This window comes from Trachypithecus francoisi, unplaced genomic scaffold, assembly GCF_009764315.1.
Source record: "Trachypithecus francoisi isolate TF-2019V2 unplaced genomic scaffold, Tfra_2.0 Contig01461, whole genome shotgun sequence".
NCBI classification, from domain to species: Eukaryota; Metazoa; Chordata; class Mammalia; order Primates; family Cercopithecidae; genus Trachypithecus; species Trachypithecus francoisi.
In genome coordinates this window covers 12033407-12049371 of record NW_022681433.1, presented here as the reverse complement: position 1 = coordinate 12049371, position 15965 = coordinate 12033407, and the positions used below count along the sequence as shown (strand labels likewise).

Genomic DNA, 15965 nt, shown 5'->3' with positions numbered 1-15965 from the left:
TTTGCAGCCTTACTGTAATGCATTGGGCTTTCTGGGTGAAGAGTTAGGGCCGATTAAGGATCAGAGCATGGCACCCATCGAGCCAGGATGTTCCACTTTGAAAGTGGCCCTGTTATTTGTATATGGGTTTATATACTTTATAGCATGATAGTGTTCATATAATATTTTTAAAACAGAAGTGACTTGTTATGTGATTTCTGCAAGAAAACCATTTTGTTGTCTTCATTGCGTATTGGATTTAGCTGTTGTTTCCAAGACTGGCACTCAAGGCCTTCTGAAACCTCACTTTACCTTACCTATCTAGCATTGCCTTTCATCATCCCAGTTGGTTGTTCATTCATTCAACTGGCCTTGTGTGGGCCAGGCACGGGGAATGCACAGATGAAAGCTGCACAGCCCTTCCCCACAGGAGCTCACAGGCCAGTGCCAGATTTGCAAATACGTTGCACAATTGTCATTGCTCCCCCTTCCCTTGCCCCTGGCAGGCCCTGCTAGACCACCAAAGTGGCACCTCTCACTTCTTCTGTGCTCAGCGTCTCCCTTGCTCCTGGTTACTTCCCACCACCTCTAGTTTTTCCATCTTAAAACTTCTCACCACCACCATGCCATCTTCTTCCTACCCTGCAGAACATCTTGAGTTCACTACTCTATCTCCATTTTCTCAGCTCCATGCTCAGCCCTTTAAGAGTCATTAACTCCCAGCCTCCTTAACTATCTCACCAAGGTTTCCAGCAACCTTGCTGTAGCTAAATCAAATTAATAATTTGCAGTTTTTATCCTATTTCACCTCTTAGCAACCTTTAACACCGGTGACTGTTGACCTGAAACACTCCTTTCTCTTGCTTTCCAGAGCAGCATCCTGTCCTTATTCATCCTTCTTTCTGGTCATTCCTTCTTGGTTGTTTCTATCTATCCCTTCAATGTCTTATGTTTCTCAGGCATCTTTTCTAGTCCTCCTTCTCACCCCGTGTTGTCCCTGGATGATCGTATGGCTTGATGCTGAATGTACCCAGAACTCTTTCTCCAGTCTAGAACTCTGCTGGCCTCCAGATTCATAGATTCAAAGGGCATCTCCACTTGACTGATTGACAGACACATCACACACAGCACCTTGTCATTTCTGACTGTAACCCCTGATTGGTTCTTCCAATGTGCCCCTCTTAGGGAAGACATTGGCATATATGAGTTCTTATCCCAGGAGTCTGTGAGTCAGCTCTTACCCTTTCTCTCCTTCTTTCCCCACTCCCTGCAATCAACTGAATCACCCAGTCCTGTCCATTTTATTTCCTAAATCGCTCTTCCGTCAATACTTCTCTCTACCTCCAGTAATCTCAACCAGGTCACTGTCATCTCCTGTATGAGTTCCTGCCACAGCCTCCTGTTCTCCCTACTTTTTTGTCTTAAACTGCACTCCATGCTGTTGTCCACACTGTAGTCAAAGGGTCCTATCTAAAAGCAGATCTAGTCCTCTCTCCCCTCTGCTCAGATGCCGTCAGTGGCTTCTCATTGTATTTATTTTTCCCCAAGAGTATGAACCTTTTTCTACTTTTGACACCTAAGACGAAGAGATGATCATTCAGATTTTAATAAGAGTCAAGTTGATCTGGGATGAGTCCTCAGTTTTGATCATCTCTGGTTTGCCTGATTAACAGCCTCCCTGGATGTTGCTGAGGCCACTGCTTTGGGCCCAAAGGCCCAAGAAGAGTTTTGTTTTCTACCTACTTACTAGGCCCAGTTTGCCACTGAAAGCTGCCATGGCTGGCCTGCTACCCCCCTAGCAATTCATTCATCTAGGCTTCGTGGCATTTACCTCTCTTCAGTTTCATAATTACGTATGATTTTCCTATTATTTGAATATTTTTGAGTGTTACTTTACCCTGGCATGAAAGTCTTTTGCTTTGCATCCTCTGATATCCTAACTGGCAGTAGAACTTCTCCCATTGCCTTTAGGATCAAGTCCACACTCCAAGGCTTATAAGACCTCTCATGATCTTGGCAGATGCTGTTTTACCTTTCTAGCCTCATCCATCTACACCCTCATCTTAAAGAACTCTTGCTGAACTTGTTTCAGTTTCTCTGAAGCACTATTTTTTTCCTCTCCTCCCAAGATATGACATTTGCTGGTCTCTGTGTAGCACCGTTTCCCCAACTTTCTGCCTGTCTAGTTCCTCCTTGTTCTTTGGACTCACCATAGCTATCACCATTTACTCTTGAATGCCTTTAGCCCAGTCTAGCCTCTCAAATCTGGGTTTAGTGCATTTCTAATGTACTTTCACAGCATATTATGCAAACCATTATCATTTAATAGCCTATTTACTTTTCTATTTTCCACTTAAATTATGCATTATTTGAAGGCAGTACCTGTGTGTTTCATTTCTCATTATTTCCTCACTTCTTAGCATAAGGACTCATGTTTTTCAAGGTACAGGGAATAAACGAATAAACAAATCCATGAACACAAGGCACTGATCTTTATATAACTAACATTGACCAATGTGATGTTCTGTTTTTAATAGCGCTTTTACAAAGATGCAGGAACATTCTTCATGAGATTGTCTCTTACGTCAACCTTTGATAAAAGCTGTAAGACGTAATGTTGATTAGTTTCTCTAGTATTACAGTAGAATTTTCTGATGCTCTATCTAGCTGGAGAACCAATATGCCTTTTAACAGCAAGTCAGAATCAGTGGCTTGTAAAACCAATTCATGGACCATAACTAGCATTTTAAGTTAATGAACTATTGAGTGGAATGGAATAAAATGGAAAATATCAGAGTGCATTCATTCCATGTCATAAGGGTGGGTATTGTTTGTGACATTTTTGTTTCAGCTTTATAAATACCCATGCAGACTCACACACCAAACATAAATGGTTGCAATGTGAAATTCGTTTCTTGATTTCTAATTGTGGGTCACAGTCACGTAAATTTTTGAAAACCACTACCTTAAACCATCTGTCGTAGGTAAGGATGTTTTGACAGAGCCGAGTCAGACATGCAGGTTCCTGTGGTTTCTGTGTAGGTATTTTGCATTATTTGGAGCATGAGACCTTTGTACTATTTGAATCCAAGTGTCTGTTTTTCACTTTGTTGCTTACTCCATGAAAGTTTTGGTACTTGGAGAAAAGTTGAATTTTTTTTTTTTTTTTAATTTCAATAGGTTTTTGAGGGCAGGCGGTGTTTGGTTTTATGAGTAAGTTCTTTAGTGGTGATTCCTGAGATTTGGTGCACCTATCACCCAAGTAGTGTACACTGTATCCAATGTGTACTCTTTTATCCCTCATCCCCACTCTTCTTCTGAGTTCCCAAAGTTCATTCGTTGTATCATTCTTATGCCTTTGCATCCTCATAACTTAGCTCCTACCCATAAGTGAGAACATGTGATGTTTTGACCATTTCTTTTTGAAAATACTTATTTACATATGTGCATTTAGGTAGGAAGCTGTGCTTAGGGTATCTATCATCAGCCTTTTTGGCAGCCTTGGGAGCAAATGACTACACCAGAATAAGACGTTGGGCAATGTCCTCAGAAGAGGCAGCAGGAAGTGTTACCCAAAGAGACCACCATGACCTGTTTATTGGCTGAAGGCCGGGAGGGGCAGGCATGTTTTCTCATGCATGTTCCCTTCCTACATTTTCTTGCTCTGCACTGTGTTCTTGGGCAAGTCCCAGACTCTCATTTCAGTTTTTCTTATTTTAGACATTTGTATATTGTATATTGAAGGAAATAAAATAATCCTGTAGCCTTTCAACATCTTTTTAACATTTAATAGTTGGTGGCCAGAGCAGACAAGTGTTCTTTCCAACCAGGATATCACTGGTAGTTTTCCATTTTGGCGAGCAACCTTATTTGGAAAGAACTCATCAGCATGCTAATAAACAAGTATTATTGACGGCTCATATTCTCTTAGTTTATGCAGATAATTAATGTGTAGGCAAAAGTATAAAATAATTACAAATTAAAAGTTCATGCTCGCATTTCATCTTCCTATAAAGGTAGTTTTTCAGAGAGCGGATCAAAAAAATGAAAGTCTTTCTCATTTTTCTCATTCTACTGGATGCTGACAAAAGAAAAAAAGCATCTTTACTATTTACTGTCTACCCATCTTCTCATGTACGCTCTTTTCCCAGAATCAGTAGCTTGAGCTCAACGTGGCCGATTGGGTGTAGGAGTTCCACTCAGCCACAAAAAATGTGGCGGGGAGGTTTCACTGTGGACAGCAGGCTTTCTAAGAGAAAGGCAATTTATGGTGGGTTTTCAGACTTGCAGTTTTCCTTTCTCTGTAGTTGACAGGAACTTCGTTTCTTTTTATACCTTCCTATTTTGTTACAACATCTTATGTAAAGAAATTCTCTTGTCTAGTCAAGGGCAGGGAGGGAGTCCTGCACTGTTGCAGGGGATGGGGGAGGGGGTTGGCCGCTAACATTAGGTAAAACTGTGCGGAATTGAGCCCAGCATGTGGAATCAGTGTTTTTGATTCAGGGATTCAAGCTCGTCCTTTTTTCCTTCCTCCTAGAGTGATTCATAGAATGTTTCCTCCCCCAGGAAGAAGGTCTTTGCAAAGGCAACTTTGTTCTCGCTTGTTTGATGCATCAAACTTTTATTGAGTGCTGTGGGCAAGGCCTTATATGTGGCAGTGGGACTGGATGAATTTTAAGTAGTTTTGCCTTAAAGAAAGTCTTTGATGATCAAGATTGAACTTGTGAATCATATTTTTCCTTCAGCCCTCTCAGTTTTTGAGCTTTTTATGATATAAAAAGATTCATTTCTACCTTAGGATCAGAATGGAAACAAGAAACCAAACTGTATTTTAAAACAAAGAGAAATTATTTTGGGAACTTGGTACGAAAGTGTTGGAAAGGGCCAGAAGACTAAAAGAGAACAGGTAGGGTTTTACCTGAGCTCAGTAACTAGAGAAAGCTGCTGTTGCCTCTCAGTCTGGAGGAGTAGAGTCCTGTTTCCCGGGGCCCATTTGTGCAGCAGCGGTCTCTGTGGAGCTGCTCTAACCCCTTTCTCTGCTCTGGCTCCCACTAGAATGGTCTTCAGCAGAGAAGCCATCAGGAGACTTCTCGCCAGTAAATGTCGGTGCTACAGCAATGATGCTCCCGATGATATGGTCCTGGGAATGTGCTTTAGTGGCTTGGGAATCCCTGTGACACACAGCCCTCTCTTCCATCAGGTAAGGAAATGGTTTTTATTCTTCCCTCACAGCGGGTGGGAGACATCCTTAACAGGACTGTTACCCTGTTTGATGTAACACTGCATCATGTACATCATGAAGACGGGAGGCAAAAACATACTGAAAACCAAGTGGCGTTTGACTGGGATCCTCACATGTAGGACCAGGGAAAATCTGGGTTTTTTGTTTTGTTTTGTTTTGTTTTGTTTTGAGACGGAGTCTTGCTTTGTCGCCCAGGCTGGAGTGCAGTGGCACAATCTTGGCTCACTGCAACCTCTACCTCCTGGGTTCACACCATTCTTCTGCCTCAGCCTCCCGAGTAGCTGGGACTATAGGCACTCGCCACTATGCCCGGCTAATTTTTTGTATTCTTTAGTAGAGACGGGGTTTCACTGTGTTAGCCAGGATGGTCTCGATCTTCTGACCTAGTGATCCACCCGCCTCGGCCTCCCAAAGTGCTGGGATGACAGGTGTGAGCCACCGTGCCCAGCTTTTTTTGTTTTTTGTTTTTTAGTTAGAAAGATTGGTGGCATTTAAAAATTACTGGATGCTGCCTAGAAATACATAGTACTGACCTAATATTGTCCTACTGGCCACTGAGTCTATGTAATTCTACACCATCCTCAGTTTTTACACTGTCTGTCTTTTTACTGAGATTTTTCTCCTTCACTTGCCATTAAACTGAATGGCTAAAATCTATTAAATTGCAGTTGGGTATCTCAATAAGCATATATTCTTGGGGTTATGGAACAGAAGAGATGAGCTTATATTTACCAGGGACGGGTAGTGCTTATAGCCTCCCCATATTGCAGTTTGGGGGTTGGAGAAGGAAATCCTGCATTATTTTTAGTATCTTTTACGAACCAAGTCAGTGAATTTTCTGCTAAGAATAATAGCAGATGTTCACAAACTTAAAATAAACATAGATTCATACCCATCTAATATCCTCCTTCAAGAAATTTAAAGTTTTTGAAACTTGAAGTGTGTATGCATATGTATTTTAGGTGCCTTCTCTTATACTGAAAATACAGTTTTTATGCTTTATTTACTTACTTTTATTTATTTATTTTGAGATAGGGTCTTGCTCACTGCAACGTGGCTCACTGCAGCCTTGATCTCCTGGGCTCAAATGATCCTCTTGCCTTAGTCTCCCAAGTATCTGGGACTATAGGCACACACCGCCATGCCTAATTTTTACATTTTTTTTTATACAGATGGGGGTCTTACTGTGTTGCCCGGGCTGGTCTCAAACTCCTGGACTCAAGCGATCCTCCCACCTCAACTTCCCAAAGTGCTAGGATTATAGATGTGAGCCACTGCACCTGGCCCATGCTTTATTTATTTAGTAACCAGTAGCAAACATTATCATAGCAATATAGAAAACTTAGCATGTCAGAAATAGTACTATAGAAAACAACTCGAATAAGACTAAGAAAGTGCATCATCAGGAAAGGCAGAATCCATTTTTGTATCCTTGAGACAATAACAGAGCATAAAAATAGACCTTTAATATAAGGAAATGTATGAGAAACCTCCTTCATGATGTCAGTTAGAAGATACTTATTTGTCCTTTAGGACTTTGAGAGGTCTTACCCGCTTTAAGCCTGTGTTGTGTTAGGAAGACTTAGGAAAGAAAGTGTTATTCTCTGCGGCTCCCTCTCTCGCTCTGTTTCATGGTGTTTCAGTCACGCAATAAAAGGGGTAATTAAAACTGTTAGCGTATAAGGGAAAGAATTTATCAAGGTTAGTGTGACAGGTCTTAGATTTTTATAGCAGCCCTTTTCATTTAGGGGAGAATAAATTGGCTAATAAAATGATAAGGAGAAAAGAAAGAAGGAAAATCATCTATAGGCAAAAGTCCTTTGAAGATAATTTTTTTTTAAAAAAGGTTGTTGTTTCCCCCACTTCAGAACCCTTGATTTCCCTAATTCACATACATTTTAAACTCTTCTAAAATCGTAAAATATGTTTAAAACCTATCCTCCCCAACCAGTAATGCCTGTATCTTCCAATTCTTAAGCCTCTTTTAGAGAGTTTGATCACGATTTGGACATTGCTTTCCATTTATAGTGTTTAAACCCTGGTCCAAACTGTGTGTGTTCATCTTCACAAAGAAATATGAGGCAAAGAGATAAAACGTAAGAATCCTGATGACCTAGAGCCAGAGTGGGCATTTGGAAACAGTCTCAAATGCAAAATTGTCTGGGCCGCCACAGTTCTTCTGTTTCTAGAGAAAGTTACTGTGAATTCACAGATTTAGAAGGGGACTCCAGGGAATACCTAGTGTTTCCCACCTTTGTTGAAAGTACAGCACCTAGAGCATGTGGTTTTCTGTTCTTCCAAAATTATGTGCCACTAATGGACATGGCAGTGTGCAATGGTTGGTGGTTGCTCAACTCTGGAAATATCCCAAAAAGTTTTAGACCACCATGATGGTGGGTGAACTGTATGGTATGGAAATCATTTTTTTAACACAGTTATAAAAATGCATTTATCTAAGGAAATGTGATTTTAGTCTCCATTTGTTGCCCTGTTTAGTGTGCTCCAGTATTTACAGATGAAAAGTTCTAATTTTGCCCAATGTAGGAGGTCCTTCCTTTTTCTTTTTTTCAAGATGAAGTCTTGCTGTATCACCCAGGCTGGAGTGCAGTGGCATGATCTCAGCTCACTGCAACCTCTGCTTCCTGGGTTCAAGCAATTCTCCTGCCTCAGCCTCCCGAGTAGCTGGGACTATAGGTGTGTGCCACCTCACCCGGCTAATTTTTTGTATTTTTAGTAGAGACGGGGTTTCACGTGTTAGCCAGGATGGTCTAGATCTCCTGACCTTGTGATCCACCTGCCTCGGCCTCCCAAAGTGCTGGGATTACAGGCTTGAGCCACCACGCCCGCCTGGCTGTAGGTCTTTCTTATGCAGTTTCAGTCCTATCTCTTCCTGTATGCAGATGCCTACCACACTCTGTTCCTCAAGTTCTTCCTCACCCCTCACCCTCCTGTTTGGGATTTCCTCTTGGCGTTTTGGGCATAGAGATATGATTATTAGCGGCTGCATAGACTTCTTGGTATTAAAGATACCATATTTTGGATGTATTTCACTTTTCTAGTTTTGTCTAATGCTTTTCCATGACCTCGTTTGTCAAAAATGACCAGCAAATTGTAATGTTTAATAAGCCAGCTCTTTTGATGCATGCGTAGGCTCCCTGAAATGCAGTGAATCACTTCTAGAATCTGCATTCATCGAGGGAAAAAATGTTACGGTTTATTTTTTTCCTTTTAGATGCATTTCTGTCTTCAACAGTTCATTTTTAAAGGTGAAAAACAAGCAAGGATTTGTTTCCATTGCTTTTACAGTAGTCCTTCCTTAACCACAGGGGTACGTTCCAAGACTCCCCCTCCCCCCGCCCCCAGTGGATGTTTGAAACCTTGGATATACAGAATCCTACGTATACTGTTTTTTCTTATACTTTACATGCCTATGATCAAGTTTACTTTAGAAAGTAGGCAGAGTAAGAGATGAACAGTAATAAAATAGAGCAATTATAACCGTATGCCGGCATCACTACTCTTGCTTTAGGCTATTCTTAAATAAGGGTTCCTTGAACACAAGCACTGTGATACTGCTGCAGTGGACTGGATAATGAGGCGGCTTCTAGCGACTTAGGGGCAGGGAGTGTAGACAGCATGAAAATGCTGGACAAAGGGAGGATTCATGTCCAGTGTGGGATGGAGTGGAACACCCCACATTTCATCCTGATACTCAGAAGGGCCCACAACTTAAAACTTAGGAATTGTCTATTTCTGTAATTTTCCATTTAACATTTTCAGACTAAAATTGACTGTGAGATACACTTCAGAAAGTGAAACCATGGATAAGGGGGAACTACTCTTTCTTTCTTCTGGGATCATTGTGGAATTATCTTCTAACGGAATTGAGAGGATGTCTGTCTTTGGTTTTCTTCCTTGCCAGTAAACTCTCTCAGAGGGCCTTGCAAAGAAACATCGTATAATAAATGAATTCCTTCACCTAATACTCAGACCTTTCCCAACTCTATTACCAGTGTGTATTTTTTGTCTATCTCACTGTTTTTTCCTTTTAAAATTCCTTTTAGATTTTTAACTCCATGAGCAGTTACAATTTCTTAAAAATAGCAGTTGTGACAGTTCTCCCCTTAGATTCTTTTGACCTTTTCTCCACAGATATTATTGTTGAAACACTCGTCTGAATAGTGTATTTGTGCTGGTGGAGGTAGGTTAGGCCAGGGGCTGCTGAGTGTACCCAGCCGGTGGTGAGACGGCTCGAGCAGAGGCAGCCCGTGCCCTGGCGGAGCACTGGCCCTGGGCTCAGCACCTCTCTCTGGTCTCTAGTCCAGTGTTTGCTAGTCATGTTACTTCTGGGAGCTCCGGTTTCCTCAGCGGTAAACTGGAAGTGAACCATAATATTCTGTCCATTTTACAAGGTTGTTTCTAGGATTAAATGAGATAAAATTTAACAAAGGTATTCTGTAAGCCATTTAAGGGAGTTTATTCATATCAAAGATTTAGGCAGACTATAATAAAATAGTAGCCTACAAAAGGCTTGTTTTTAAAATGCATCACATCTAGTTTTGATAGTCAAGACAGTTTTAGTATCGATGACCTAATGAGTTACTTTATAAAACAGAAGGCCTATATAAATTAATAAACAAATTTAAGGTGAATACTGGCCGGGCAAAGTGGCTCACGCCTGCAATCTCAACACTTTGTGAGGCCAAGGGCGGGTGGATCATCTGAGGTCAGGAGTTCGAGACCAGGCTGGCCAACTTGGTGAAACCTTGTCTCTACTAAATACAAAAAATTAGCCAGGCATGGTGGTGCGTGCCTGTAATCCCAGCTACTCAGGAGGCTGAGGCAGGAGAATCACTTGAACCCAGGAGGCAGAGGTTGCAGTAAACTGAGATTGCCCCATTGCGCTCCAGCCTGGGCGGCAGAGTGAAACTCCATCTCAAAAAAAAAAAAAAAAAAAAAAGTGATTCCCAAGAGAAACTGGATACTTTGCTTAGAGAAAACAAAATAGTATCTGATTTCAGTTTCTTTCTAACCCTATAGGTTACTTCTTCAATCTTATTCTAACCTGTATCTAGTTCTGCTTAAGTTTTATTTTCTAACTTCTAAAAAATGTTGCAATGTAGATAATATAAAAACTTTTTAGGTCCTTTCGCAGACAATTTTGGGTTACTTGCAATTCTCATTTACACCTCATTTACACCTCTGGAACTAGACTAGATATTTGGGCAGGAAGAGAGTATGAGTTACGTTATCCTTCTCCCCAGTGAGCTCCTTGTTTTCTTTCTTCGAATGACGTCACCTAATTACACATTAGAGCAGTAGACAGGCCAAGGGAAATCTGAGAAATCTTTGCTCTGGCCCCCCACAACCTACTTCTGGCCCCCCACAACCCACATATGGCCAGAGTTTCCTTAGAAGTACCTGGAACGTAACAGTTTTTCTGTCTTTGTGCAGAAGTGATAATAGTAACTTAAATGGCTTACCAAAAAAGCTTTTTGTATTTATTACTATGGTTCAGGAATCTCCCAGAGGCAAGACTAGGGAACATAGAAGCAAAAAGCAGTGCATTTGGGATATTAAGGTAATTGGAGACACAAAAGCAAAGAACCTGGAGTTAGAAGAAAGAGATCAGAAAAGAGTTTCCTTTTTGCTTTTAGATTCCCATAGCCAATATTAAGTAGTGAAGTAAAGCAATCCACTTTATAAACTCAGATGCTCTTCTGCAGCAAAATTATTTTCAATCAACAAGGAAGCCTAACTCTCTCTTTTTCCTGCAGGCTCGGCCAGTGGATTACCCTAAGGACTACCTTTCTCATCAAGTTCCCATATCGTTCCACAAACACTGGAACATCGATCCAGTGAAGGTGTATTTCACATGGTTGGCACCCAATGAGGAAGCCAAAGCCAGGCAGGAGACACAGAAAGGTTTTCGAGAGGAGTTATAAAGCAGGGTGACCTGTGAGCACAGCCTGCGCAGGGAATGAACTGGAGACTGTGGCCTCATCCCACTGTGCTCTGCTCACAACGCTCATGTCTACCACATGGCATTGGACGCTTCCTGACTTTAGGGGGAGATTTTATGTGTGGTATTTTTTGACAGAGGAAGAAAAGGGGTCATAGGAGAAACTTTTTTTTTTTTTCTGGGAAAAATCACTTGCTTTTGACTTACGCAGTTGTTTTAACACTTAGTGATGACTGTTTATTCTATGAACTGTGATACAGCAGTTTTTATTATTGCCACAGGAAAATAAATGATACCAGAAGTCCCTTTCCTGTTCTGTCTCTTCATTATAATGGAAGTTTCAGTTGAGCATGAGCCTGGAGTGACTGTCTACAGTTCTATTTGTATATATAAAAAGAAGAGTGAAAGTCTTCTGACATGGATATTACCAATGGTATGAACTTTTAAACCATATTATTGATGATGAAAATTATTTCCTGGGAACTCAGTAGGAATAATACTATGTTAAGGAATAATACTGTACATAAAACATCATGAAACTCTAGATATGAAATCCCCTGAAGTCTGTAATCATGGTGGTTATGTTTTATCTTTTCTTTTGCTATTTGTGCCTCATAAAGAGAATGAGGTCTTCTGCTAGAGCTTCGTATTGCTTTAGAAGTTCATTTGTGTTCTGTTTCTCCCTGAAGCCCTGTCTTTATGGCCTGCTTGTAACATGAAAGTGTAGTAGATGCTGCCACAAAATAGTGTCCTCAATATTTTAAAACAATGTTGATGTGTTTTGTTCAAGTCAGCAAGCTCTATGTGAGTCTCAGGAAGTGAATTAAATTTGGACCTTATGTTTTACTCTTTTTCTTAATGTTACTTAATGACTCTCTCCTGACTCAGAAGAGAAACCCCTTGTGGAATGACAACATGGTGATCAGGCAATTTCTCTGGGTCCCCAAAGAATGACATTTGAACACAGTATTTTGAAACAGCTCTAGTTTTCAAATTATATCTTTAATATATAGTAACTTAACATATTCAGTATTAATGTATAAAAAAGCACTCTGTTTAATTATATAATTCAGTTTTTGTAAAGGTATTTGCATAAAATTTGATTTAATATGTCTTAAACTGATTTTGGTATAGTAAATTACTTATTTTTTTCTTTTTAATAAAAACTGTTATTCATTAACTTTGCTTATAATGCTTTTTATAGCCAAGCACAGAATTCAAAGCCATACCACCAAAAGTACCTGTGTGTGTGTTCATGTGTTTTTCTTGTAGTATAGATTTGACTCATTCCCAAAATGATGCAATAGTATTAGTATTTACCATTTTTCCAGATTAGCAACTACCAGAACTCGTGTGTGTTGCAGTGATAACACAATGCATTGGATTCAGTTTTGTGAAAATGGATTTGGTGGCCATCCAAGAGATGTATCAGGGATGATCAGCTGATGAGAGGCTCCAGAAGGATTTCTAGATCGCATCAAGCCTCTACTGATGGCCTTAGCTTTGTTGTCATTGTAACTGAGATTGTTGTCATTGCCACCATGGTAGTCACCTTCATGTCATCTATAATCATACTCCTGGAGAGCCCTGGCTGCCTACACCAGTGGAAAAGAGTCTCCAGTTCTGCTCCGGCCTACTAACTGTTACCACTGAGAGAACAACATGTTCATTTGACAGGATTGAAGCTGGCATCCGTACATGAAGATCCGTGTCAAGCTTTCTTCTTTGGTCTGATCAGTGCCTTCTACTGATACCGGGACACCTCCTCTGGTACTTTTAAGTGTTTTGTTAATTATGTTTACTTTTTGGAACTGTGTAAGCCTAACCACAAATAAAAGATCTTTGCCTAAGTTTTATATTTCTCAAATATTGTGTTCATTAGTCTAGACTCGGAATGGGGAGGGGAAATGGGGAAAAGGAATGAATGAAATCAGAGAAAAAAGTCAGCAGCCCAGTAAATACAGTTTAAAGAGAGAATAATCACTTCAGAGCTACCCTTTTGAGAGAAAACCATCAGAAATGGACAGTGTTTATATAAAGTTTATAAAGCCATTATGTTTTATTTATTTTTTTATTTTTTTATTTTTTTTATTTTTTTTTGAGACGGAGTCTCACTCTGTCGCCCAGGCTGGAGTGCAGTGGCCGGATCTCAGCTCACTGCAAGCTCCGCCTCCCGGGTTTACGCCATTCTCCTGCCTCAGCCTCCCGAGTAGCTGGGACTACAGGCACCCGCCACCTCGCCCGGCTAGTTTTTTGTATTTTTTAGTAGAGACGGGGTTTCACCGTGTTAGCCAGGATGGTCTCGATCTCCTGACCTCGTGATCCGCCCGTCTCGGCCTCCCAAAGTGCTGGGATTACAGGCTTGAGCCACCGCGCCCGGCCCATTATGTTTTATTGTATAACAAATCAGAGATGTTATTTTAGAATCGACTCTCATCTAAAGAACTCAATTTTGAGTCTGACATTTCCAGGACCAGATACTGTCTTAGTCACATTTCCTTTGCTTTGAAATAGGCTTTCCTTCCAAATGGCTGTTTTTAGGATAGGGATGTTAATATCAGGGATTTGTGTGTGGAATAACTGGAATGTCATTTTTACTTTTAAGCCATTCCAGATGATATAGCCAAAGCGGGTTGTCTGACTATGTAGGATTTTTACATCTTGCAGCTAAATCAGAAATCCAGACATGAAAATAACCTTTCTAGGACGCCTGGAAGCAGAAAACAATAATAGCATGCTAAATTAAAAACGACGCTATGTATGGGTATGTAAATATCGGTGCTCTCTGCATTTCTGGGTTTATTGAAGACCTCTTGTGCTTCCACATCTCTGTATGTTATAGTTATGTATATTTCCTCAAAAATTAACATAGTTGACATCTTCAAGAATGTTTCTATTGTCTTCCATTCATAATCAGAGATGTAATTTCTATAGACTAAATTATGTAATTAAAAGTTGAACACTTTCTTACAAAGCAAACTCTAGGCCCAGATGGTTTCATCAGTGATTTTCTCCAGGCATCTGAAGATGAAATACTATGTTTATGGAACATAAACTCTTTCAGAGCATAATGAAAAAGGAAACATTTCCCAGCTGAATTTATGAGACCCGGATTTCTCTGACACCAAAACTTGACAAAAGAAAATCACAGACTAACACCTTTCATGAACATGAAAGACAGTGATTCTAAACAAAATTATCAGCAATATGTAAAAAGGATACATAAAACGGATAGTAACTCATGACCACATGGGTTTATTCCAGGGATGCAAGGCTGCTGTAACATTCAAAAATCAAGTAATTGACCACATTAGTAGAATAAAGGAGAAAAATGTATAACCATTTTAATAGCGCAAAAAAGGAGGAAAAAAAGCATTTGACAGAATTCAACAGCCAACCTTGCAATTTTCAGAAACTGGGTAAATTCCTCAATATAATAAAGAGGATCAAAAAGTATCATAATACCTAATGCTTTCATATTGAATTATTTCTCCCCCTAAATTTGGAGGAAAGACTAGAATGTTCACCATCACTACTTCTGTTCAACATCGTTTAGGAGATCCCTGTCAGGGGAAAGAAAAGAAAATTATATAAAGAGTAAAGAGAAGTAAAAAGATATTTACAGATGACCTGATTGCATACACACAGAATCCAAAGTATCTTATAATGAATTTAGTAAGATCACTAGATACAAGACTGATATGAAAAATAATTGTATTTCTACATACTAGCAACAAACAATTAGAAAATAAAATTAGGAAAACAGTGTTATTTACGATGGTTTAAATAATATTAAATACTAAGGAAGTAGATCTTAAATGTTACCACCACCACCAAAAAAAAAAAAAAAAAAAAGTGCAGGAATAGATGGATATGCTAACTGGCTTGACTGTGGCAGTCATTTTACAATGTATACATATAGGCAATCATGTACACTAAGTATACACACTTTTTATATGTCAAGTATGCCTCAGTAAAGCTGGAAAGCATTAGCAAATATCTAGAAGTAAATAGTTGCAAGATCTCTACACTGAAAACCAGAAAATCTTGAGAGAGATTAAAAAGGAACTAAGTAAAGTTTATCATTTTATATACTGAAATAATATTGTTATGACTACAATTATCTCAAATTGATGTGTAGATTTATTTCCATTAAAAATCTCAGATTTTTTTGTGTGTAAAAATTGACAAATTGGTTCAAAATATAGAAGGAAATGCAAAGGACCTAGAATAGCCAGGCCAATTATGATGACAAAATTCGAAGATTTACAAGAACAGATTTCAAGACCTACCAAAAAACTACTGAAGTGTTTTACTGGCATGATGATTGAAGTTAGATAAATTGAACAGAATCCATACATATATGATTACTTAATGTAAGACAAAGTTGCAATTCATGAGGGAAATGAACTTTTCAGTAAATGTAGAGAAATTAGATATATGGAACAATATAAAGCAACTAACTCGGATGACAGGCATTATATTCAAAAATTAAGCTATAAAGCATCTAAGAACAGTACTTTTCAACTGGGGGCCTTTTAGCTCTGGGAGACATTTAGCAAGATTTTTGATTGTCACAACTGGAAGGAGGTGCTGCTGGCATCTGATGGGTAGGCCAGAGCTGCTGTTAAACACCCTACAATGCACAGGAGAATAATTAGCAAGGAATTATCTAGCCTCAAATGTATTGCCAAAGTTGAGAAACACTAGTCTAGAGGAAAACCAGACTAAAATATCTTCATGATCTTAGGTAAATGATAAATTATTAAACCGGTAATAAAA

At 39.5% G+C, this 15965-nt stretch overlaps 1 protein-coding gene across 3 annotated transcripts in view; it reads left to right on the top strand.

Moving 5' to 3' along the window:
• Positions 1 to 13050, top strand: part of B3GLCT (beta 3-glucosyltransferase) — a 122169-nt gene extending 109119 nt beyond the window's left edge. For 2 of the 3 annotated variants that reach the window (XM_033235881.1, XM_033235896.1), the window contains exons 14-15: positions 5035 to 5179; positions 10999 to 13045. In XM_033235881.1, coding sequence (XP_033091772.1) covers positions 5035 to 5179; positions 10999 to 11166 — 313 coding nt within the window. In that variant the 3' untranslated portion in view covers positions 11167 to 13045. Of the gene's footprint in view, positions 1 to 5034; positions 5180 to 10998 lie in introns of all 3 variants that reach the window. The other variant, XR_004443044.1, reaches the window with a different exon arrangement.
• The last annotated feature ends 2915 nt before the right edge of the window (positions 13051 to 15965 follow it).